Source organism: Triturus cristatus, chromosome 3_1 (assembly GCF_964204655.1).
Source record: "Triturus cristatus chromosome 3_1, aTriCri1.1, whole genome shotgun sequence".
NCBI classification, from domain to species: domain Eukaryota; kingdom Metazoa; phylum Chordata; class Amphibia; order Caudata; family Salamandridae; genus Triturus; species Triturus cristatus.
The window spans coordinates 500,725,665-500,753,494 of record NC_140583.1 but is presented as its reverse complement, the minus strand read 5'-3'; the positions used below and the strand labels follow the sequence as shown (position 1 = coordinate 500,753,494).

The 27,830-nt window shown below is 40.3% G+C and overlaps 1 protein-coding gene across 3 annotated transcripts in view; it reads right to left on the bottom strand.

Moving 5' to 3' along the window:
- The window catches only part of FES (FES proto-oncogene, tyrosine kinase), a 580,113-nt gene that overhangs the window by 294,769 nt on the left and 257,514 nt on the right, over window positions 1–27,830 (bottom strand). For all 3 annotated transcript variants that reach the window (XM_085644363.1, XM_085644367.1, XM_085644366.1), the window contains exon 3: window positions 26,011–26,292. In XM_085644363.1, coding sequence (XP_085500489.1) covers window positions 26,011–26,232 — 222 coding nt within the window. In that variant the 5' untranslated portion in view covers window positions 26,233–26,292. The remainder of the gene's footprint in view (window positions 1–26,010; window positions 26,293–27,830) is intronic.

Sequence of the window (27,830 nt, the reverse complement as noted above, 5' to 3'; positions counted from 1 at the left end):
GTCTTTTCTCCAACAAAAGACTAACGGAACAATCGCATCTTAATGTACTGCATTACACGTGATCTTTTTAGGCCGCCATGTTTTTCAACGTTTATTAAAAAGACTACATTACATTTTCTTAAATCCACTCTATGCTTCCATCTCAAAAGGTGAGTCCCTCATGATTGTAACTTTGTCATTGAAATCAATAAAGCAAACCTCAAGTTTTGAATACTTGGGCATTTGTTGCTCTGAGAATAGAACCTGACTTTAACAGGTCTGAGGACTTAGTTTCACATTAACCTATTTCTTTATTGCAATAATCCGATTTCAGTTATGGGGAAAATAATTTCCATTTGATCTTTGAGGGTATCAGAATTCCATTCCGTTCAAGACTGATGGACCTGAAACTCAGCGTATAGCCACTGCTTGTGGACTAGCAGTCGCAGAGAATGTATTTCTCGAAAGAGTGACCAGGATTACTGGGAGTAATCCAATATTCCCGTTACATATGGAGTTAGGAATCTTTTTTATATACACATATCAGCAGTGACTTTACAAAAACAAATTTCTGATCTGCACTCTGTGCCTACAGGCTGTTATCAGCCCTGGTAGCTACACATTACATTTTATTCCTGTGCAATTGATCTGGAAGTCTACTAGAGTGATGAGTATATGGCCATCAAATACATTCAGTCTATTGATAAGATTAAATATTAGAGTTTTGTGAGAAGCATAGTTGTTGAGAAGGCTGCATGAAGGTATTCAGAGGTTACATCATCTTGGAGATATTTTTGAGCCCAGATAAAACCTCAGAGTTAGCTAGTTAAACCACTTTATTTCTTAATATATTGGTTTATGTCCTGGCAGTGAAAATAAATGTGTCTCAATAACACATTTAGTGCAGCTGTACTAATAAAAACGCGTTCACACATTTATTACTACAGTTCAAAGGTCACATTCATGTTTATCATCACAGAACAACAAATATCACACGGGGAAACGCCCATTACTGCCTCATTTCATGTAAAAATTACAATTTAAACAGGGAAATACTACTCCAGATATTAAGAACATTTTTTTAGTGTGATTTTAATTTGCTGCATAAATGTAAGCCCTTGCTTACTGCTTCTTACTAAATGTATTTGTTAAAACAAATGCACATGTAAAATGCCATGGGATAAACCACATGTGCAGGTGCACGAAGTAAAATATGTTATTTATCACCCTTATTAAATGTTCCTAACACATTGCATACATCACTTTTTCCTTTTGTAACATATCGTTTGCTACCTCTTGTATTTTGTTTGCTCCTGATACTTGCACATTTGTCACTATTGCCTCATGTAACGTAACGTTTGATTTTGTAACATGCTCACTTGTAATTTTTCTCCTTATGTATCATTACTGCTCCTATTGTGAAGCGCTCTGACACCTTCGGGTAAAGTCCGCGCTATATAAAAACGCATTAAATAAAATAAATGACAAACGTTTAGATGAAGTGTATTTTGTATTACTTTGATTAATTTCAAAACCTGGGGCATCAACTTTTTGCATGGCGATTTTAATAGCTCATGTAGGAATAGTTTGTATTGCTTTTTCCCTAAAACTTACTTTTTGTTATTTGATATATGTTGAAAGTGGTGTACTGTTGTTTATGCGTGTGTTTCACAAACTGTGATAGCTTAAAACTATATATTAAAGTCTGCAAAGATAGCCCAATTGCTGCTAGTTAGTGCTTACCAAAGGCGCCTTAGAAATCAATGTTTGCATGCTGCACTTTTTACAGCAGCAAATGGTAGTGTATTAGCACAGTATGGGTAATATCCCAATAGGCACACTTATATAGAGTAACACTGTGATATTGTATGAGTGGTTTGGACAACTGTATGAAGAGCGGAATTGGGTGCCCTGTGCAAGACAAGACGCAAAGAAAGCAGGTCCCACACACTTGTCTGAATGCAGAGTCTGGAGGTAAATGAATGCATGATATCTGCTTGTCAGACCTAAGACACGGAGGAGATTTCTTTTGGAATTGTCCTAGTGCCTCGATAAGGCACAGCTTGTTAGAAGGCGGCTTCTTAACAAAAGGAGGGGAAAAGACGCAAGGGGAAAGTGCATGGCATGATCGCAACACTGGGGAGAGTAGTAAAGGGAATATGTTATGTTATGTTAATGACATTTATTGAGCATGACAAATACCCGGAGGTGTCCTGGCGCTATCTAATTCCTCTGAGATTACTGGGCCGGTGAGGAGTGGAAAGGGTGCTTACTCATTGAGAGAAGAGCCACGTCTTTAGTTCTTTCCGAAATAACCAAAGATCCGTCATGGTCCTGAGATAAAGAGGCAACTCATTCCATGCCTTTGCTGCACCATAAACAAAGCTTTTGCCCCCCCATCGGGCTTTCTTTATATGTGGCACCCGGGCCAACTTAGCTTCTTTCGACCGCAAGGTTCTTTCCGGGACATACCATTGTAGTCTAAGCTTTAGAAATTCTGGGCCCATGCCATGCAAATCCTTAAAAGCCATGGAAAGCGCCTTGAAACGTACTCGGCTTTTGACTGGAAGCCAATGTAAAGCTTTTCTCTCATTAGAGACTGAGGAAAATCTTGAAGAGCCTGTGAGCAGTCTTACTGCTGCATTCTGCAGTATCTGCAGTTTATTCAGCGTTCTTTGTTGTACATTGAGGTAGAGTCCATTACAATAGTCCAGTCTGGCCATCACCAAGGTCCTGACCACCGTTTGCCTGCTTTCCCCGGGCAGCGAGGGTAGCACTTTCCTCAACATTCTGATGACATACATAGTTTTTGATATTACCGCATTCACTTAGAGCTCTAATGTAAGTCTGTCATCAAGTATTATGCCCAGGTTTTTTACCTTTCTGGTTGGGACTGGGAGAGTGCCCATTGAGTCGGGCCACCAGGAGGGAGTCCAGAAATTAGTGTTATTACCAAACAGTAACACCTCCGTTTTGTCCGAGTTCAATTTAAGACAATTCTTGGCCATCCAGCTACCCACTGCTAACATGCACTCCCAAAAGCGCCCTTCCATACCAGCCTCTCCACCTGGTGTCAGAGGTACCACAATTTGTGTATCATCCGCATAGGAAGTGAGGCCAAAACCGAAGGCGTTTATAACAGGGGCCAGAGCACTGACATAAATGTTAAATAGGGTTGGGCTAAGAGATGACCCCTGAGGGACCCCACAAGGTGATATAAAAAGGTTTGGACTGGAAGTCCCCCAGGGCCACAACTTGTATTCTGTCCACCAGAAAGGATCTTAAAAGGTCCCATGCTTTTCCACGAATACCACACGAGTTTAAGCCGCTCAGCAGTATCGTGTGGTGGACCGTATCGAACGCCACGGACAGATCCAACAAGATCAGTGCCGCCCTACGTCCCTGATCCACCGCTTCCCTGATCTCTTCCGTGGCTTTAATAAGTGCAGACTCCGTGCTGTGTCCCGGCCTATAGCCATATTGAGTAGGATCAAGCACTTGTGTCTCATCCAGGAAGTGACTAAGTTGTCTATTCATGATTTTCTCGACCAGTTTGGCTGGTAAAGGGAGTCTAGAAATTGGACGAAAGCTGTTCGGATTGTTAGCAGAAAGGTTTGGTTTTTTTAATAGGGGCAAAATGGATGCCAGTTTCCACTGCCTGGGGAAATGTCCTGATTCAAACATTGAGTTAAATATTACTGTTAAAAGATCCGCTATCGGACCCGGTGCCAGTTTAGCCACCTTGGCGGGGCAGGGATCATACGGAGATCCAGAATTAGCCTCCATAAGGATATTTTGTGTGTCACAAGGAGATACTGGCAGAAATTTATCAAACATCGGGCAATGAGCCCCATTTGACGTATGAATCTCGCTAATCATATCCATGTTGCTAGTGCTTACTTTGCTAAAACCATAAAAATAGCTTCCACCTTAGACAGGAAGAATTTTGCCAATTCTTCACACCGCACTTGGCTAGGTTGGACTAGCACTGGCTTATGCGAGGCCAGTGTGACGACCGTCTTAAACAGCTCTTTAACTGAATTTTTTGATTCTGTGATCTGTGCGGCAAAGTATTTATGTTTAGCTGCCGCAATTACCTGTTTGTAGGTCTTTATAAGCTTTTTTCTCAGTTTCCTTATAATTGCTCCTCCAGTTCAGTTCTAGCTGCTTATAGATAAGCTTTTGATTCCTGAGCTCCTGCGAATACCAGGGGGCGGAGGGGTGTGTTCTCTTGGGACGCAGGACTTTGCTTGGAGCTAGTCTGTTACAGGCCTGCTGCAGCCAGACTGTATAGCTTTGGCAGGCCCCTTCTACTTCAACCGGCAATTGAATTACAGAGGAGGATAACAGCTCATTAAAGGTGGTTCCATCCAAATGATTCCATGCTCTTGTACTTATACAATCCTTGAGGCCTGTACTTTTCTTACATGGCTCGGTTATTAAAATCTCGAATTGGGCTGCGGAGTGGTCAGACCATACCAGAGGGAGAAGGCCCTGGAAATGGAGATTATATTGATTTGAAAAAATAGATTGAGCAAATAAGTAATTTTCATATAGGAGACTGTGTAAAAAGTACTTTTGTCTTTGCAAAGTTTTGCTTTTGACCTTATGGCCACATTCCCGAGGATTAAGTATTACACTGAGAAATAAGACTTTTAGGGTACGTACACAAGCTCTGGGTTTATAGTTCAAAATGATGAAAACTGTGGTGATGTTTCACTTTTCAAGTACCACCTAGGATGGATAAATATGGGAAGGCTTAATGTGAGTGTACAGCTTTAATTTGTACATGTGCTTTTCATTGTATTTACAGTTGTTTTTAGGTCGAGAATTCGAGACCTCTTGTATATAATTTAGTATATGCTTCTGTGTGTATGTACTTTGTGGGCTCTGGAGATCAGCCCTAGGAATTGTCTGCTTCCGATTAGGAGCTTTTTTTCTGTTTAATTGCCTCTATTTATCTGTCTTGATAGAAACAGACCTGTAGAGGTCAATAAAATACCAGAATTGTTTTCTGCTGAGGGACTTTCTTTGTTTTATTTTTCTGGCAACTGCCTCTATTTAACTTTTGTGATAGAAAACGACCAGCAGAGGTCAGTATAATACCAGAATCACTTTAGCATTTCTAGATTCCAGTCCATAAAAATTGTCTTCCATGAGCACCCGTAGACAATATATTTTTCAAATCTTGTATTTTCTTTGATATGACCACCGAAGGACCTGATTTTATATTAAAAACAGAGCTTTGGACTATACCATTTCCCGCTGAAAGGCAATATTTCTCTCCATGTGTTCCCATACCTGGCGTGTCACGCAGTTTGGTGCTTACTTTCCCTCCATGCTTAAGAACAGTAGATGTTTCAGCACCCAGGCTAATGTGCTGCACAGCTAAATACATATAAGGTCCCAAAGGCGAGACTGATTGCATTGCAAATGCTTGTTTACATACGGTCCCATTAATTGAGCCAGATGAAATTCCAAGCTCACCAAAGCCAAAAAACAGTACATTATTTAGGACAGAAATTGTATGCTACCAGTTGTGAGGTTTCTGCATGATAAAACACTAGGTGCAACAGGACAGACGCTGGTCATTGTACGGTTTGTGGGGCAATAAATTAATGAGTAGGCTATCTGTCCCATTTATTGGAGAACAAAAAATTGAAACATTACACTTTGATTAATATTTTTGAAAAATTCTACTTTGATCAATAAGATGGGTGCAAAGATTGTGAACTAAAGAGTAGCAAGCACACAATGTGGATAAGGACAGAATGTAACCACCCACAGATGGTGAAGATTTCTGGCTTCATGTGGGTTGACAGCATCCCCAAGTGCGCACACACAAAGCTATGAAAATGATACATTTCTATACATACTCCTTCCCTGCACTTTCACAGTAAACTTTTTTTAATCTTTCCCTAAAATCAATTTCAGTTTTCCTTCTGGAGAAACACTTCCATTTGTCACCTTGGAAAAACAGTTTCCAGGAGTTGTTGTACATTTTTCTAGAGCACAAAACGCCATTCCAAACGTTTGTGAAAGCCCATGAGCTTTTACATTTGTGGGTAGCCAATGCTTGATTCATGGACATCAACTAACTCTAAACTTGCCGGAAAACACTCTATATAGTTTACCACCGTCCATGAATGTGGGCAGAGCAGGATTTGATCAATTCAGACCTTGGGTTTTATGCATGCTAATAACTTTTATTAATTACACTTTCCACCTAGATTTGCAAAAGAACCCGTGAATGAGTGCGTTCATAATTCATGGAACAATCATTTAGAAATAGGGTTGCACCTTTTATCCAATCAGAATCAGGCTTCTATACAATTATTATTAATGTTCCATACAATACAGGCCAGAGTGTACGCTAACACAGTCACTGTTTGTGCATTTAAAATGCAAGAATGTGTGGTGCGGGGTCCAATAAGCATGCCAACTGGTGCAATTGATAAAGGTGCGCTTGAATGCCAAGCTTTTCTTAACCTCATGCTAACATACCAGAGAAAATACCCATTCTCTGATATACACACTGTTCAAGAGCGCCAGCGCTAAAATAAAACTACAAAGAAGGATACCTTGTGTGCTGTAGGAAGAAGGAAGAAACATTGCAGTACGCTTCGGTTATAACTATAATGTGATTAAGAAAACTCTATTCAACATTCTTTTATATCCTGTGCAACAAAAGCAGCATCCGACCATGAGCTCATCTCTCCTCGCTCCACAGAACGCCATGCAGAAGAAAGGTGCCCACCATCGATGTGTAAGATGCAGGGATTGGTTGCTGGAGGGGATGCTGGAATACAGAGTCCTCAGAGAGCAGTGAGGTGTGTGGACACATTTTACATGACCAGGAACATTATGGAAACCCAAGACCACCGTGCGGCTAGCCGGCTGTTAGAATTCAGGATGGTCTTTGCACTAAGGTAATAGGGATGTGGGGTGAAATGTGGCTGGGACCCAGCTAAACTCTACCCTAATCTGTAGAAGTTGTTTTTAATACTTAAAGTCATTCTAATGCACGGGATGTAGATGAATTGTTTGTAATAAATAATCAGCTCGTGTAAATACCAATCACTATGTGTGCATGCTGATTTGGGGGCACATGATGGGGCTCAGTCTATTCGAAGCCGGAGATTTGCTGACACCTGACAGTTCTCCTTTTCTTGGAAAGGTCAGTTTAATTTTGGGGCTCCGGGGATGAATCCATTGGGTGTGACCCCAATAACTTGGGGGTAACATGACAGCAGTATGTGCAGGACCTAGTCCCCTGTAACTCATTTCTGATGGGTTGTCAAGGCAAGATTAGTGTATTCTGATTCTTGGAGGAAAAAATTCCAATTCAAAGCAAGTTGATTTAAACGTGAGCTAGTCCTTTATTTGCACTCATACATAGGGGTGGGTATGAGAAAAAACCAAGGGGTGGCACAGCCAACACGTGTTTCGCCCCCTACATGGCCTATAGGCCTGGGGCTTCTTCAGGGCTGTTCATTTTAAGGGTAGGTAAAAAACATTTGGGATATGCGAATGCATATGACATGTTAAGCACAAGAGTTAAAGAGAAAACAGGCCAGTGAGTCAAAATGTAAGAACGTTAATGGGAGAAGAAAACAGAAAGAACAATAAGATACACATTTAGGAGTAATGTTTAACAGCGGAGAATTAGTAGGGAAAAGGATAGTGCGTTTTATAGAAGAAAGCCAAAGGAAAAAAGAAGGGGGGTTTGTTTTAATTATTTGGAGAGGTCACGTGAGGGTTAGTGTGGACGGTACAGTAGGTATCAAGAATAAGTAAGTTAAAGGTACAGTGTGTGACATATTATAGGATACAATACAATATTGTGCATGTCCATATTAGAGAAAGAAGAATCACAGGACGTAATGGAGGTCATCAAGACCAAAGAAGTCAAAGGTTCCATATGCCACAGATCATTCGAGTGTATAAACAGAAACATTGTCATATATCGAGAAAAATACGTTATTTGTATCAATTTACAGGGTAAATGTAATGTGATCCACATACGCGTAACGGTATGAAATTTTCGACAAGTCATAGAGTATGGAACACGAGAGTGAATAAATAACAGTGCCAAAAAAGTATACATTGGTGAAGAACGGCAATGACGAAACGTATATATGACACATTGTGGGCCAACAAAACATTAAAGTTTGGTGTGTAAATAAGTAAAAGTTATATATTTACAGGTTTGTACCGGGTCATGGGCATCAGGGTGATGAGTTGATATTGCGTCGGTAGGGTTTGTCACGAGAGAGAGGATTTAAATTAGTCTTTATAATGGAACTGGTCGTAGCGCATGCAAGGCGAGTATGGTGATATCTCAATTATAGACGAGAAAAGTGAGAAGGCTTAAAGCCAAGTGGTCGTGATTCAGTGATCAGGTAAAATCAGGTGGCGTGGTTGTTGTGTAATAAAATGCTCGAGGTGAGTATCTTGGTTGGTTGTACGCGAGATCGTGAATAGGGTAATCAAGGAGGGAATTTACAGGCGTCTGAATCATTCGAAAGAGTTCATTAACGTGCACTAGGTATTTCATGCGTGAACTTATAAATCGGCCGTCAAAAAGTCGAGGTCGGCAGCACGGCAAATTGTGGTCCCAAACGGGATAGACGTATTTATATTTACGTGGCGCGGTATTGTGAGGGCATATGTAAAAGGTTTAGCGTGCTCTTGAATGATGAAGTTAAGTAGAAACTGATAATACAGTGGTGACAAGACTTGACGTGATTACAGCAAGACGTGATCAGAGAGGCGTTTTCACTGTGCGTGTTTAATTTTAAATTTAAAAGTATAACAAAATACGAGTATTGTGGTCGTGCAGATTTATATTTTACAGTGATGGTATTCGTGACGAGTGAGGTATTTAAGCGTTAGAGGCAAGGAAGGGCAGAGTAGAGCTTACCGGGTATTACTGAAAATGGACGTTTCCACGATGTGCTAGAAAGATATAGTCGGATTCTAAGGGGAGGGGATCAAAAACGAGAAAAGAAATCCTTAGTTCAAAGAAGGTGGTAAAGCCGACGGGAGTAACTGCTTCGTTGCAATGCTTACCTCAAATCTTGGCTAATGCCCGGTACGAGTGTTCTGTTTCATTCAGTTCTGCACGACCACAATACTCGTATTTTGTTATACTTTTAAATTTAAAATTAAACACGCACAGTGAAAACGCCTCTCTGATCACGTCTTGCTGTAATCACGTCAAGTCTTGTCACCACTGTATTATCAGTTTCTACTTAACTTCATCATTCAAGAGCACGCTAAACCTTTTACATATGCCCTCACAATACCGCGCCACGTAAATATAAATACGTCTATCCCGTTTGGGACCACAATTTGCCGTGCTGCCGACCTCGACTTTTTGACGGCCGATTTATAAGTTCACGCATGAAATACCTAGTGCACGTTAATGAACTCTTTCGAATGATTCAGACGCCTGTAAATTCCCTCCTTGATTACCCTATTCACGATCTCGCGTACAACCAACCAAGATACTCACCTCGAGCATTTTATTACACAACAACCACGCCACCTGATTTTACCTGATCACTGAATCACGACCACTTGGCTTTAAGCCTTCTCACTTTTCTCGTCTATAATTGAGATATCACCATACTCGCCTTGCATGCGCTACGACCAGTTCCATTATAAAGACTAATTTAAATCCTCTCTCTCGTGACAAACCCTACCGACGCAATATCAACTCATCACCCTGATGCCCATGACCCGGTACAAACCTGTAAATATATAACTTTTACTTATTTACACACCAAACTTTAATGTTTTGTTGGCCCACAATGTGTCATATATACGTTTCGTCATTGCCGTTCTTCACCAATGTATACTTTTTTGGCACTGTTATTTATTCACTCTCGTGTTCCATACTCTATGACTTGTCGAAAATTTCATACCGTTACGCGTATGTGGATCACATTACATTTACCCTGTAAATTGATACAAATAACGTATTTTTCTCGATATATGACAATGTTTCTGTTTATACACTCGAATGATCTGTGGCATATGGAACCTTTGACTTCTTTGGTCTTGATGACCTCCATTACGTCCTGTGATTCTTCTTTCTCTAATATGGACATGCACAATATTGTATTGTATCCTATAATATGTCACACACTGTACCTTTAACTTACTTATTCTTGATACCTACTGTACCGTCCACACTAACCCTCACGTGACCTCTCCAAATAATTAAAACAAACCCCCCTTCTTTTTTCCTTTGGCTTTCTTCTATAAAACGCACTATCCTTTTCCCTACTAATTCTCCGCTGTTAAACATTACTCCTAAATGTGTATCTTATTGTTCTTTCTGTTTTCTTCTCCCATTAACGTTCTTACATTTTGACTCACTGGCCTGTTTTCTCTTTAACTCTTGTGCTTAACATGTCATATGCATTCGCATATCCCAAATGTTTTTTACCTACCCTTAAAATGAACAGCCCTGAAGAAGCCCCAGGCCTATAGGCCATGTAGGGGGCGAAACACGTGTTGGCTGTGCCACCCCTTGGTTTTTTCTCATACCCACCCCTATGTATGAGTGCAAATAAAGGACTAGCTCACGTTTAAATCAACTTGCTTTGAATTGGAATTTTTTCCTCCAAGAATCAGAATACACTAATCTTGCCTTGACAACCCATCAGAACTTTTGCTAAAACTAGGGGGATAGGGGTTTCCCCCTGTCATTGGGCAAGAACCAGTACCTCTCGACTAACGCTTATTACCTGGCGAGTAAGGGATAGGGGCCTTTCTCCCCTCTTCCGAAGAAAAACTTTACCATAAGGCCATATCCTCGAAAACCGATAAGCTTGAAATTCTGTGAATAGATACTAACAAACACCACCTACCAGGTGACATCGGAAAACTTGTAAAATACATCAAATACAGAACCCATGGCATCGTGCCAAGACCGACGAGCACAACGTTCAACAAGGATTGAGGAAACTTTCTCAACTGAACCTCTAACCAATAGGAGCACAACGTCCAAACCAAACCCTACATCAGCAAGAAATACATTTCAAAACTTGGAACGCGCAGTAAAAAGAGAAACCAGCAAATGGTGGGAAGCAGAATCTTTAAAAAAATACCTTGAAGCAGACCGAATCCCACGGGGGTTAAGAATACTAATCTTTCCCCCTTCAGACTCCACCAACCCTCAATACATGAAGAAATGGGAGGAGAACCTTAAAGAATGTTCTAATAACATGATCAGACAACTCATAGATCATGCAGAAGAGGAATACAATATAGCAAAAACTGAAGTTGACTCATTAAGCAAACACATAGAGGATTCTAACTGGGGAGAACTCATAAAGAAGAACTACGAGATCCTTAATCAAATCATTGACGAATACGAAGAGGATATCATAAAAAGAAAGAATCGTAAATTCAGGAGAGACCAACTTGACTACCAATTCGGAAGAGTGTACACTTTTGCCAAAAAGTACGACACGAAACCACAAGATACTCCAAATACGAACAATTCTGAGCAATACCCAGGAACCACTACTAGCTCTGACATCGACTCACCTGCACCGGCATCGGAAAGTGAAAATCCAAGATGCAAGGTCAATTTTTTAGAGGAAGTACTACGTTACCGACTCGGTATGAAAGCCTCAAACACCACAAATACTACAACCATGGGAGGTTCCCAACAATTTGGACGCCAACAGACACCAACAATCGGCGTAACTACGAGATCCAGAAAAAAGGAGATGGAAAGAAGAACATAATGTCCAGCAACCTAATAAAAAATCTATCCCACATCCAACTGTCCGAAAACGAAACCAGCATACTCAACAAAGGACTCTCATTCTGCCCAACTGCCCAATGGTATTTGACCAAAACACAAATAGATCTCTTCAAATTCATTCGCAAACTAAAACTCAAGGTTTTCTTTGCAGACAGGGACATAAGACAGGAAGCGCCACTCATAGCTACCACTTCGGAACTATCAATCCAAGAACTAGAAAATGTGGATTTACTAACTCACCTGAGCGAGGAAGAAAATGACTCAGATACACTGACCACAACTGCGCTGGAACTAGGAATTGAAACCAACATTTCCATAGACAGCAAATTAACCAAGAAATCTACCTTCCTACCACAACTACCGGCAGGGAACAACATAGATGCCTTTCACTTAGCAGTTACACGTGATCTGGAAAAAGAATACACTAAACACCAACGAAAATTAAAATACCTCCCACATAACACCACTCCAGAAGAGAGGAGAGCGATAAAACAACTAAAAGACAGGAAAGACCTGATTGTGAAAGAGGCTGACAAAGGAGGAAACCCGGTCACAATACACATTGATGACTACATACTAGAAGCAAATCGACAACTTGGGGATAACACCTGTTACGAACTTCTCACGAATGATCCAACCGCAGACATCCTCAAATCCATTAAAACCAGACTTGACAAATGGTATACCTTGGGACTTATATCCCAATCAGAAAAATCATTCCTGTACATACCGTACCCCACCATGCCAACCCTCTACCTCCTTCCCAAAATACATAAAGGCACCTACCCTCCACCAGGAAGACCCATCATAGCAGGAATTAATTCGCCCTGCTCACGAATAGGAGAGTACGTGGACAGAAAACTACAGGGACTAATGAAAGAAATACCGTCTTTCATCCAAGACACAAAAGACATTCTGAACAAACTCCAAGATATAACGTGGGAACCAGATTTCATACTAGTCTCTATTGACATTGTCAGCCTGTACACATCCATCGAACACCGCGATGGACTAACTGCAGCACAACTCTCATTATGGACACAATCAGCCAACTTACTGGAATGCAACAAAATGACTCTTGAAATGCTGAACTTCTGCTTGGAAAACAATGTCTTCAGCTTCAATGGGAAGATATACAGACAGAGACGCGGGACAGCTATGGGAGCCAAATTCGCGCCGCCGTACGCATGTATCTTCATGAGCCACGTGGAAAAATTCTGGCTGTGGGACCATAACTTCGCCGATTTTACCTCACACATAATACTCTGGCGACGATACATCGATGACATTTTATGCATCTGGCAAGGAGATGAAACACTTCTAAAAAGATTTCTGGAAAAACTCGACCAAAACCCCTGGGGAATCAAAACGACTCACACTTTTTCCAAAAAGGAGGTCAATTTCCTGGACGTTACTCTTTATGTCAAAGACAATACGTTACAAAGCAAACTTTACAGAAAGGACACTGCAGCTAATTCCATCCTGCGAGCTGACAGCTTCCACCCACGTCACAACATCAAAAATATCCCTAAAGGAGAACTTCTGAGGACCCGCAGAAACTGTAGCGAGGATGAAGTCTTCGAAACCAAAGGGAATGAGATCATATCAAGACTATCCGAAAGAGGATATGAGAAGTCCACACTTAAAAACACCATGACAACAGTATCAAAGTTAGATCGCAAACAGATGTTTACAACTGATGGTAAAAGAAAAAATAAGAATGACTCAGCAATAAGATTTATTACAGACTACAGCATTGGTCATCACCAAATCAGGCAAAGCCTGAAAAGACACTGGCACCTGCTACAACACACTCCAAATCTAGCTGATGAAATCAAAACCTATCCGGAGATAACCTTCAGACGTGCCCCGAACCTAAAAGACATACTGTGCAAATCAGAATTTGAGGATAAACGCAAACAAGTTACCACCTTTCTAGACAGACCGCCAGGATACCATACCTGCAAGAACTGTAGTGTCTGTAAACTGAGCCGCGACAAAACCAAAAAGATACCAATGACACAAGGAAAAGAATTCACAATAAAAGAATGGATTGATTGCAATAGCAAATTTTGCATTTATGTGATCCTTTGTCCATGCAACCTACCATACATCGGGAGTACAATCCGACCCCTACGTATCCGGATACAAGAACATTACCGTAATATCCACAAACACACATCCGGTCACCCCCTGACGGAACATTTTGCAGACAAACATCAACACAAAAAGGATTTCATCTTCTATGGACTGGAAATTGTACACCAGACCAAAAGAGGAGGAAACCGAGAACTGAGACTTCGCAGACGCGAAAGCGAGCTGATCATGAACTTCAAAACAACTGAACTAGGACTCAACAAAGATGCAGAAATGCATGTATGGCTGGGAGATGACTAATTGTATTAACTGAATGTCCACCTTTTCTGATTGTTTTTTCTCCCTAGGGTGTGAAACCATTATGATTAACATCCCTATCTTAAAACCTAGAATTTCCTCTCATTCCCATGGAAATGTGTCTGAATAGTATTTTGTACAAAATCTACACTATATATCCAGAACCATTCCACAGTCCGACCCTTGGTATCCCCTAGAATTTCGCTTTATATTTCTACGCACCTTCTTGAATGGCCAATGATCCATTGGCCCCTTTCAACTCAACTAAATCCTTATAATTTTTCTTACTAGAAACTTTATTTGTCCTTGACTACTAACATGACATTTAAACGGCCAATCTACCTCCCCCGTCCCCTTCCCTATCCAAAATGGCGCTCCCGCACGAACCAGGCCACTTCCGGGTCCCGACCCGGATGTCCTTCCATGAGCCCCGCTATTTACGCTGCCTCCGCTAAGCGCACAAACAGAACTGAATGAAACAGAACACTCGTACCGGGCATTAGCCAAGATTTGAGGTAAGCATTGCAACGAAGCAGTTACTCCCGTCGGCTTTACCACCTTCTTTGAACTAAGGATTTCTTTTCTCGTTTTTGATCCCCTCCCCTTAGAATCCGACTATATCTTTCTAGCACATCGTGGAAACGTCCATTTTCAGTAATACCCGGTAAGCTCTACTCTGCCCTTCCTTGCCTCTAACGCTTAAATACCTCACTCGTCACGAATACCATCACTGTAAAATATAAATCTGCACGACCACAATACTCGTATTTTGTTATACTTTTAAATTTAAAATTAAACACGCACAGTGAAAACGCCTCTCTGATCACGTCTTGCTGTAATCACGTCAAGTCTTGTCACCACTGTATTATCAGTTTCTACTTAACTTCATCATTCAAGAGCACGCTAAACCTTTTACATATGCCCTCACAATACCGCGCCACGTAAATATAAATACGTCTATCCCGTTTGGGACCACAATTTGCCGTGCTGCCGACCTCGACTTTTTGACGGCCGATTTATAAGTTCACGCATGAAATACCTAGTGCACGTTAATGAACTCTTTCGAATGATTCAGACGCCTGTAAATTCCCTCCTTGATTACCCTATTCACGATCTCGCGTACAACCAACCAAGATACTCACCTCGAGCATTTTATTACACAACAACCACGCCACCTGATTTTACCTGATCACTGAATCACGACCACTTGGCTTTAAGCCTTCTCACTTTTCTCGTCTATAATTGAGATATCACCATACTCGCCTTGCATGCGCTACGACCAGTTCCATTATAAAGACTAATTTAAATCCTCTCTCTCGTGACAAACCCTACCGACGCAATATCAACTCATCACCCTGATGCCCATGACCCGGTACAAACCTGTAAATATATAACTTTTACTTATTTACACACCAAACTTTAATGTTTTGTTGGCCCACAATGTGTCATATATACGTTTCGTCATTGCCGTTCTTCACCAATGTATACTTTTTTGGCACTGTTATTTATTCACTCTCGTGTTCCATACTCTATGACTTGTCGAAAATTTCATACCGTTACGCGTATGTGGATCACATTACATTTACCCTGTAAATTGATACAAATAACGTATTTTTCTCGATATATGACAATGTTTCTGTTTATACACTCGAATGATCTGTGGCATATGGAACCTTTGACTTCTTTGGTCTTGATGACCTCCATTACGTCCTGTGATTCTTCTTTCTCTAATATGGACATGCACAATATTGTATTGTATCCTATAATATGTCACACACTGTACCTTTAACTTACTTATTCTTGATACCTACTGTACCGTCCACACTAACCCTCACGTGACCTCTCCAAATAATTAAAACAAACCCCCCTTCTTTTTTCCTTTGGCTTTCTTCTATAAAACGCACTATCCTTTTCCCTACTAATTCTCCGCTGTTAAACATTACTCCTAAATGTGTATCTTATTGTTCTTTCTGTTTTCTTCTCCCATTAACGTTCTTACATTTTGACTCACTGGCCTGTTTTCTCTTTAACTCTTGTGCTTAACATGTCATATGCATTCGCATATCCCAAATGTTTTTTACCTACCCTTAAAATGAACAGCCCTGAAGAAGCCCCAGGCCTATAGGCCATGTAGGGGGCGAAACACGTGTTGGCTGTGCCACCCCTTGGTTTTTTCTCATACCCACCCCTATGTATGAGTGCAAATAAAGGACTAGCTCACGTTTAAATCAACTTGCTTTGAATTGGAATTTTTTCCTCCAAGAATCAGAATACACTAATCTTGCCTTGACAACCCATCAGAACTTTTGCTAAAACTAGGGGGATAGGGGTTTCCCCCTGTCATTGGGCAAGAACCAGTACCTCTCGACTAACGCTTATTACCTGGCGAGTAAGGGATAGGGGCCTTTCTCCCCTCTTCCGAAGAAAAACCTCCCCTGTAACTCATCACTGCACCCGCTGACATTTGTGTTCTGGCTCCTGCAGGTACATTCTGCTGGACATTAGCAAACCATGTGAGCTGACGGAGACTGACGTGTGTTAGTGCTGCATCTGCCCCATGAGTGAGGTTTGCTGCACGCAGATAAGGCAAGACCTGTACGGCATCATATGCATCTGGTAGATGTTTCAGGTGCCACATCTGGCCTCATTGCTGTGCCTTCATTTCCACCTAATTTATTCTCCTCCAGACTCTGCTCTGGTGCCTTTCAACTCCTGCCCCAAATCTGGACTTTGTGAGCCTCCGACAAACGACTCGGCTGAGAGTGAGTCATGCTCCAAAGATACCAGGCCTAAGTATGTCCCCTAAATGTCCTCCATCTTATCTTCCTAGACTTCCTAAGTGCACAGTCAAGCTACGGCGGACAAATATATGTCGCTGCACTGGCGTCCTCTGCAGCAAAAAGCTTTTGTTCGGACAATCTGACTGATTAGAGTCTCAGCAGGCAGCAGAACAGGGCGGGGAGACACTCCGACAACTGACATCCTGGAGGGAGAATTGGATTCTGCTGCTGCTTCAACCTTGAATTAAAAGCAGAGTTTCATTTAAAAATTTAGAAAATGTTTAATTGTGCACGGTATCAAAGATGAAGGATTGGACAACTGGAAGAAACATGCCAAACCTTGGTCATGCATGTATGTATGTGCGTGTGTTTGTATGTGTTAATTATATAGAACAAACCTAGTGAAAAGCTAGGTTCACCAACCATTGGCAACATTTATTGACAAAAGAAAGTTTAAGAGCCTAGGAATCAATCTGCGGACTCGAGGAGCATGACTATTGTTACAGTGAATGTGTCCAAATGACTTAATGAATAGTAGTTTCATTGTTTGTTGTGTTGATGAAGGCCTGCAAAATAGCCAGGTTGAATCACCAGTGAAGTATGCGAGGTCTTGGTCAGGCTAGATTGTAAAGCTTACTGTTAAACAAGGCGTGCTGTATTACTAGAGAAGGTACAACGCCACGTGGTGGAGTTTAGACCAGGTTAAAAGTATTGATTAGGGACAAATCCCCTATCTTTGAATAATAACCAGGTTGTGATGAGTTCTGCTGTGCTGCTATACAGGAAAATTCCAACGTTTTCAAGCTTTATTTCGCTTATTTTTGATATTTCAACAAAGACATTCATAAATCAATAGAGCATGTCTTTTCAAAGAAACAACTCATTAATAAATCGCACAATTCAAAAACGTTGGAAATAGAACTATATACAACATTTACATAGTGCAAAAAAACAATTGGGAGAAAAAATAATATATGGAACGTTTTTGCAAACAAATAACAAATCAATAATCACAAGAAAAACATCAATAACTCATGTGTGCCAACCTGAAATTAAACAAGTCCTACATTCATATTAACACCAGACGGACAGTTACTCATTTTCGCAACACATGTTTCCTGTCCTGCCTGTGAGAGGATGGGGATACCTAACCTACTGGTGGGTGTTGTCAGAAGCTGCTGAGGGAAATATTATTTAACATTACTCATGACACACCCCATCAACAGTCCCCCATACTAATCCAACGCATTTCGAATCCCTAACAAATCCGGGATTCTTGGAATACCAAGTCCAAGTCCTGAAGAGAATCCCAGATTTGTTAGGGATTCGAAACACGTTGGCTTTGAGTATGGGGGACTGTTGATGGGGTGTGTCATGAGGAATGTTAAATAATATTTCCCTCAGCAGCTTCTGACAACACCCACCAGTAGGTTAGGTATCCCCATCCTCTCACAGGCAGGACAGAAAACATGTGTTGCGAAATTGAGTAACTGTCCGTCTGGTGTTAATATGAATGCAGGACTGGTTTAATTTCAGGCTGGTACACATGAGTTATTGATGTTTTTCTTGTGATCATTGATTTGTTATTATTTGTTTGCAAAAACGTTCCATATATTAATATTTTTTGTCCCCCAATTTTTTTTTGCACTATGTAAATGTGGTATATAGTTCTATTTCAAACGTTTTTGAATTGTGTGATTTACTAATGTGGTGTTTCTTTGAAAAGACATGCCCTATTGATTTATGAATGTCTTTGTTGAAATATCAAAAATAAGCGAAATAAAGATTGAAAACTTTGGAATTAATGGTCTAAGGTTTAACACAACTCTAATCAAAATAACCCCCCTAGACATCCTGTTTGCTTATTTCAATATTGAGGTTGTCCAGTCTGGGGAGTTACGGACCCAAGCCTTGCTTGATCACGCTATACAAGAAGAAGCATACTGTTACCTCCTGAATCATTGCATCTTGGAAACTGGGTCTGGATATAGCACTTATTCACAGTCAACAATACCAAAATGGGAGAAAGACATAGAAAGCTGTTGAATTAGCAAGCCTCTTTAACCCAGGATTCTTCCTAAATGAAGACTGTGAAGTCCCACATGCGTTAAATGCACTATAATTCAGCAAAACATTAAATAAAATGTTTTCATATTTAAAAAAAAAAAAGATAGGACTCTTGCAAATAAATGTATGGGCTCCAACAGAATGATCTCCCTTTACAATACACGATAAAGAAATTAAATGTTCACATGTGGACTATATCAAGATGGCAACTTTGTCAAAGTTTTAAAACAATTGTAGCGGTATAAATATGTTAATGCCATGCCAAATTAACGCATGTAATGATTCGAAAGAAGTAGAAAGCATTTTATTGGCTAGAATCCTAACTGCTGGATGTCTGATGATTGGCTGCCAGTAATGGGCTGAGCCTGCTACCCTGTCCATAAAGTGAAAGATTTAGGATGTCTTTCAGTTTGGAGGCACAAATTCAAGATGCGTCAGCTGTATTTATTGCAGAACACCCTTTATGTTATTCTTGCTACTTTTCATGTATGGTTACAGATTGTGTGCGCTACTAGCTCATTATGGCCATGCCCTTTTTTTAGGGCTTTTTGGGCTAGATTACAAATCAGTTTTAATAGGTGCTATTACAAGTCCTTGGTGGTAAATAGGGGGGTAGAGCATGTTGCAAATGCCTTTTTGTAACTATTATGAAAGCAAATTTGTGGAGATTATAACGTTTGACCAGCATATGTGTATTGTGTACGTATTTACTGAATATGTTATAGTGATGATGCACTGTGTTATTTTTGATACTAAATTATTGCATTGTGTTGCTGTATTAAACTGTGGTTGTTGTGTTGCATACTATTGTGACCTAATTGTATTTTGCCTCGTTATGTTCGGATATTTTTCTGTTGCGCTTTTGTTACCGTACTGATGTCAGCAAATGCTGCTACACTACCAGCAAAAAGCCTAACAATACTTTACACAAACATCCATTTACAACTGTTTAGGGAGATGCAATGCAAATTCTCCAACTATGTAAGGCACCAGTCCGCCAAGAACTGCTGGGAAACTATGCCTAAATGTAGCACTTTCATTGCTCACATTACATCTCTGCACAGCATGTAAAGTTCATCATCAAATTATTCTAGTTTCAAGCTGAGGAAATGGAACAATGTCATTTTTCAGATGCATGGTGCTCGCTCCACTGGTTTCTACTCCAGCCACAAGCCCAGATGAGAGCCTTAAGTATTGTCCACTATGCCTGCCTTGGGCAAGGGTTACGCTTTCTGCAAAACTTCATGCAGCTCTTTCCCTCTTCAGATCTCGGACACCAACCACTAAACTCCACTTCAAGGATGCTATAGGGAAATGGCAGCCCACTCAGCAAGGGCTAAGCAATTTTTTTCTAATCTCATGCTGTGCATCACCTTTCCTCACAGATATAAAGTACCATAAGATTAATACATTTACTCAAATGCTTTTTAATAATGTTTTAACAAATATCACAACAGTAGGGCAATATTATTTCTACTTAAAAAGACTATCTCTGATAATTTATTTTGTTGTAAATAAGGTAACAGCTGGTATTATGTTAATGCACAATTTATATAAATAACATAATGTGCGGGGACCATCCTATGCTAGAGCAAGTCTGGACTGGAAAATTATTTAATACATGATTTTTCAGGTAAGTAAAATGTAGCTGCTTGCATGATTTGATGATCCTTCACTTGAAAATACTCCTGTAGGTCCAACCCATTATGCTGGTGGATGTTGGTCAATTAATGACTATACTGTTGGATAAGCAACAGATTTTATTGATTTACTGTCACACTGAATACTTTGCTCCTCACAGGTGTTATATTGAATACACTGCTTCTCACACTTTGTGCATTCAATTTGTATACTGTGCTTCGTTTTCTTGTGTTAAGAAATCAGTTTACACATTCTCCACTGTAGGGAGGACCTGTATTTAAATCCTCTCCTTTCTGACCGTGTCAGGCTAGTGTCACAAACTCTGCGCAGCTTACAATTCTATTATCATTGATCGAGAAGTACCAGAATAAAAATGTCAATCAATGGATCACAAATAAGGTACGTGCAGCCTCATTTTAAAAGGGTACTTGGTGGGGACATCTATGAAGTTGGTATCACGCTTAGGTTCATGGAAGGACCTTTACATGGGGCTTTAACTGGGATAGATACGGAGAGCGAGGAAAAGAAAAACTAAATAAGTTAGACCCAATGCACAAATACTTTTTCACTAAGCAGCTGTGACTTCCTACTAGAAATTCAGAAGTAAATGTTTGATAACTTTCACACCTGTGAAATGAATAATTTGTATTTGCATACAGCTACTTTGTGCCTCACTTGCCAATTTGGTGGGATCCGCGCAGCAGCAATAGAAAGCATAACTGACACAAAAAGACTGCATTAATTTAATTTATTTTCATTGTACAGTCCATAGCTGTTGAGATGTGTAGACAAATTCTGGGGAGCGTCAGGTCTGCGCAAAAACACAGGAGAGGAAGATTTTTATTCCGAGATCTGGAACTTAGTCTACAGAAAAGTGTCAAACAAGTACTATATTATTCAGGTTCACGGCAGTATTTCTGCAGCAGAGAACATTGAGTTTGCTTCCAGTGAGGCATTGCCTTATAATCTGTAGGCTGTATTAGATCTATTTTTAAACCGCCCTCTCTAAAATGCTGATACATTTAAATGTATTAAGTGACTTCATTTATGCTTCACCTAAACAAGTTGCTCCATAAACTCCTTTAAACGATTACATTTTTTATAAAGACTCACTTTGAGCCTTACAAATACTAATCATGATGAATGTAAGTATGTTTGGCAGATGGCTTGGTAAGCACGGAGGGAATGTTTCTCCCACTAGCAGCACATAAACTAGCTCTCATTTTTAAGTGGATGCTCTGTGATGATGTGAGAAATGCAAGTCTGTATGTGTAACTGGCTATAGTTTCTGAGAGGAGAGCATATTGGTAGTCTGCAGTGAAAGGTATGTCTGAACAGCAATCTTGGGGCATAATTACGTTCATGATTCTGATATTATTTAATGGAATAGTTGCAAACTGTGTTATACCAGTTGTTGCTGTAATGTCCAGATTGATTATATGAAGTGTCAAAACTGTACAACTGGCAATTTACATGTTTTTTTTATCTTTACCTTGGAGTAATTATAGTAAAGTTTAAAATTACATGGCATTTCAAAAAACAAAATATTTTATGCTAAGCACATTGAAATAAAATGTAAAGTAAAAAAGCATTTAAAACTGTGAAGTTCAACATGAAAACAAATACAAGTATGTTAACTCGCCAACATTCAAGGCTTAAATTAATACATTCAATTAATTGCTACAACTGTTGGTGATTTCACAGACAATTATTATGCAGCAAAACTGGATAACTTTAAAGATACCAAATTTAGATGAGATGCAAGCTGTTGGAATTGTAGTGAGCCAGACATGGATTAAATTCAAATGTTTGTCAAGTGTTGAAGTCTGAAAGGAAAATGTAAAGGCATACAGGAAAGATTTGGGCAACTGTATGGTTATTTGGCTAATACAATATTCCAAAATTGAAAGATGAATCTTCATTGCGAATATGGGTTTGGTTATCAATGAAAACTACATGACCATTGTAAGAAAGATTTAATTTGGAAATCAAAAATAAGAAAAGCGAGTTGTGGCTATTTGGGCTCATTGTTTAGCTCAATACAACTAAGTGAAGCTTCAACCTTAATGTGTTACTTTAAACATTGTGATTGTTACAGCTTATTCTATAAAATTGGACACTAGTCTGTCCTATCTTTTCTGTACATCTTCCATCAACACAGCTCGTGTTCTTGTATATTTATAATTATATCAAAATGTATGATTGGATAAATGCCAATGATTTGGCTTGCTATTTGTGTACATTTCAAGCGTATGTATGAATACATTCATAAATCAATACAAATTAAATAAAAATATACTCCTCTGAGTAATAGTGTACACTTATGATGACAGCATTCACTACCACAAGCTACATTTTGCAACTTATCCAATTACAAATTTATTAAAATTATTTTTGTGAAAAGTCCATGGAAGACAAATCAGAAAGGAGTCATTTTCTTCATCTGTGGGCTTGAATTTCGTGGCTGGGCCATGTGCTTTATCTTAATCAGCTCTATAAATTATCAATTTCCTCATTCAGCAGAGCCTTATTCAAAATTTGGGAACCCAGTCGTGGCTTGTGGTCACATTTCAGATGTGCAGATGCATGTTGATAGTGGTAACCAGCAGGCTGGTAACCACTTAAGACATGGCTCTTTGTTGCTTGTAATTTGTAAAGCAGAATGATATGGTGGTACCCAATATCACAGCAATAACCAAAGATTCCAAGTACATAGATCTGTCCTCTGGTCCAACCTGCTACCTCAGCCTTTGATGTGATTGGTCATTTCGTTAACACAGTTTTGTAACTTTATTTCTGCACCCACTGGTATAGAAAACCTTATACACTTGAAGTACACCAATGATTTTTGGAACAGGATCTAAAATATTCAGAAGTACCCATGATTTTCCAAACATAGCTAAGTGTATTACACGCATACAGACTCATTATGAGTCCCACTGTAATGTTGAGTCTGGTAGATACAGGAGTTTCCACCTGAATTGGGATTACGAGTTCTGTGTAAACAAATCACATATCAGGTATTTTTCCCCCAGGATATCATATGAGGAAAACTGGGTGAAATGTGAACAGGGAAAACAGCTAAGAAAGAGGCAAAACATGCAGAAATGACTGCAAAATCCTCATATTCTGCAACTTATGTAATGTTATATTAAATTTAATTTAAACAGAACTCTGCTTCAAATGTATACTTAGATTTGGCAGCTGCAACGGAAAACTCCCTGTATCCGCAAGAGATTCTAGATTTCGGAACATCTGCAGGCAAGGGTTGGGAAGATTTCACTGGGTGTTCAGGCATATGTCATCTGAATTTAGCTGCAAGAAAATCAGGAGCATATTGGTAAATTGTCCTCTGGTAGAAAGGCATGGCTTTGAGTATTGTATTGTATTGTTTTGTAATTGCATTTATATAGCACTTACTACTCCCGACGAGGCATCGCATCGCTTTTTCGGTGAGTAACACATTATTAGCCTGAAACGCAATGAAGCAAAAGGAATATTGGGCTCACATGATCACGTCTCAGGTGTTTGGTGAGCAAACGTACCACAGCGTTCTACACCAGCTCTAAACTATACGGCATTTTGACAGGAGCAGGCAAGTAGACAGAACTGACATAGTCCAGTGTGAACTGCACTAAGGCATTAAAAACTAGCACATGATATCTTGACTTACTATAGGGCATCACCATCATTGGATTTTTTATTTCCAGGAAACAGCATCTTTACTATATGAGTTTCCAAAGAGAGAATGGCATTGATAAAAGTGCTGAGGTTGCAAATGCGCTTAGAGGCTAAGGCGGGCTACTTAAGATGCCCCTTTCCTCCTTTTTGTTTCTTGTCCCTTTTTCTGTTATTTATTTTCAATATGCCCTCAATTCATTCAAAGAAAAAGGTTTTCCCCATTCTGGAAATTCACCAAAATCGAGAGGCTGATGAGCTCACTTAGGTTTTTCCCTGAAATGAGGTAGAGCCTTCAATAGCTAAAGTAACATTTCACCTCTGAGGAGCAGCAATGGTTCTGCAGTGTATGCAAAAGATGTACAAATCAACACAACTACAAAAATGCAAAGTAGCACCTATATGCTATAAAATAAGTCTTTTTATTTTCACACTAGTTTTGATAGGATGTTCAAGACTGTCATTTAGTTATTTATCAATGAGGCAGCAGCCTCAGGGATACATTGAGCTATGGCAAGACACATATTTGATATAATAGATGGTGCACTGCTACCACTTTGGGGGCAATGGTGATTCCAGTATCAGCACCAGCACTTCTTAGCTTGACTAGAGGTGCAAACATCTCGCCTTGCATTTTAAGGTAGCCTTACACTCAAATTGCAGTTCAGGATTTATGTGTCATATATGTTAATGACCACAGGAATATGAATATATGTGGCTTCAGTGACCTAAAGTGAACATCTACAGGCATTCATCTGACCTTTGCTATTTATCTGACAAATACAGTAGAAGGAAACTGTATCCTAATAACTTACAAACATGTCTCCACCAATGCACACACTTTATAAAGAGTGGGACTGGACTACTGGGAAGAGTAGCCTGAGCACTCGGAAATGAGACAAACATGAAGGAGAGAAAAAGAATAAAACTTCACTTGACAGAGGAAATTTAAGGAAAGGGTGCAAAGAAGGGAGTTATGAGTAAGCTAGATGGATCCTAGAATCAAAATTGTGATCACATAAGCGAAGGAAGGAATAACAGCAAAGTTCTTTATAAGCAATGGAGAAACACCAGCCTTGTGACTTTTCAAAGAGCATAAAATAGTAAACACTGATAACCACAAATTGTTCGAGGTTTTGAAAGCATTGGAAAACACTGAAAAAGATACCGAAAACAGCTAAGCCTAGATATAGCCTTATCTTAAAAAAGTGGAGCCTAGTTCAATTTTAGTTCATTCACAGTTTGGGCACTTTATGCTGTTCTATGCATTTGATGACGAGCACCAGCTAAAAATCTCATTTACAGGGTATGCCATTAGCTGAAAATATAAGCAGTTTTTATAGCCAAGAAAATAAAGTAGTGTAAAACTGAAATAAACTTATGGTAAATTCTGCTCTTGTATTTGTGTGCGCTAGTTTTGTAAACAATTTTGTAGGATAATAACAATAGTGACTGCTGTAGGAAATAAAAGTGTCTGCATGAGTGCATCCGCTTTTGTTTTTTAAATGTAAACGGACTGATAAGCTGAACTGCTCAGGGTCGCACAGTGACAACTGAACAAGTAGGGTTTCAGAAAAACTGTACTCCAGGTACGTTGATAAGGTCGTATTTGCAGCAATGGAGATCTGACTACGTACAAATTCTAAAAGTCTGAGATAGTGGTCGGTGAAGGGGTGTACATCTTACCTGACTGAACTGACTGGTATATTCGGCCAGTCCTATGGGCGTGGTCTCCTGCCTCTCCGCTTGCGCAAACATCTGGTGCAGCAATGCTGCGTACTCGCGGTCGCTCTTCACGCGCTGCGTTATCCACTTCCTTATGACCTCCAGGAGGCGAAGCTCGGACTCTTGAAGCCGGATGAGAGAGTTGTGTCCATCAGGGTAGCAGAAGTCTGCCCCAAACCCCATGGCTGAATGTGCAGACAGGCTGTAGGAGAATTCTGTTCACAAAATGCTGCAGTTTTCAGCCTAAAACAAGACATGTTGAGCTTAGTCAGAGGCCCCTTACTTCACAAACAGGGCTGCAGGTACTTCAATGAAACTTGGTGTAAAAGATGCAGACTTAAATGTACAGTGGATGGTAAACAGTAAGTACCTGGATGCAATGCAGTTACATAGTTAACATATCTATGGGTCTGAATTTAATCAAATTGGCTGCAATGCAACCTTTCGCGTGATGTGCAGATTTATTCATGGTCTATTTTTATTTTCCATGCCAAACTGTTTTCTCAAAGTTCTCAGCACTCACACATGTCGTTATAGAGATATTGGTTGCTTTGGCACAGGTGTTTCGGTGGCATTGTAGGTTCTTTGCGACATGCAACCATTGGAGTGAGTTTGACTACAGGGATGTGTCCCACAAGCCATTATACGATGTTACTATACACCTTGGAGGGCAGAAGTGCATGCTCCACCACCAAGGGCACAGGCAAGTAGGCCAGCCTAGCAATCACTAGAAGAACTCCACAGAGTGTGGAGGGGGGAACGGGAGGCACGGGGTACTAGGAGCTAGCGGCCTCCATTAATACTATTGACCACAAGAAGCTGCTCCTAGAGTGATGTGACCTTACTACAGTTGTGAATTTGTTGTGAGTGTGGACATCTCACAAAAAGTGACGGACTGGCCTCACACACCACCTGGTGTCATGCTTCATCATCGGCCAGTCCTCGCCCTCCAAAACCTTCGTTTGAAGGAGGGCGGGCATACACCTGGAGACAGGGATGCACTTCTAAGCTAAAGAGTGGGGGCCCATGGGGTAGAACGTGAAGTTAAAAATCATTATAGTTACCAAGATATTTTTAATGTGATCAGTAACTATATGATGCTAAAAACAGAATAGCGGCAGGTGGGGTATTTAGGTGTCCCCTAGCCGTCTAGTGTAAGGTCGACATGTTTCTGCCTTCTTGGCCCGAGCGGGTCCAGGGCATTCATCAGGACCTAGAGTTACAAAAAGAGGGCTCCGTTCTTACCAACTGGTAGCAAGAGAATACCACTGCGCGGGTGTGGCGTGGGCCACACTCCACTACCTAGATGGCTTCCAACTGTCAAGCCTATTGGAAAGATCAAACAAACAAATATATACAACTGTAGAAGGAAGGTCAAAAGTGAAAACATAAATAACATTAATGTCAAGATATACACATGCGTAAATACCTTAAGGTGAGTGACTAATCACGTGACATGTGCCACTCTACGTGAGTACACAAACATGTTGAGAGTCAAAAAGTGCTCTCATGAGGCTTACCCTAGTTAGACAAACTACTTGCCACATGGGGGGAAGGGAGGAGACACTTCTGTCCAGTCTAAAGGGAGAGAAGAAGAATAATGTAGTAGTCAACGAACTGAAGGTATCAAGAACGTGGACCCTTGCAAGCCTGCAATCGGGATGGAACCACAATCATTCCACAATGAGCCGCCTGGTTCTCATTTTGCCCTGAGATGCAAGCTATTCTAGCCCAGAGTGATGGAGAGGGTGTGTTGTTGAGCTTCACTGTTGCCGTCAGCA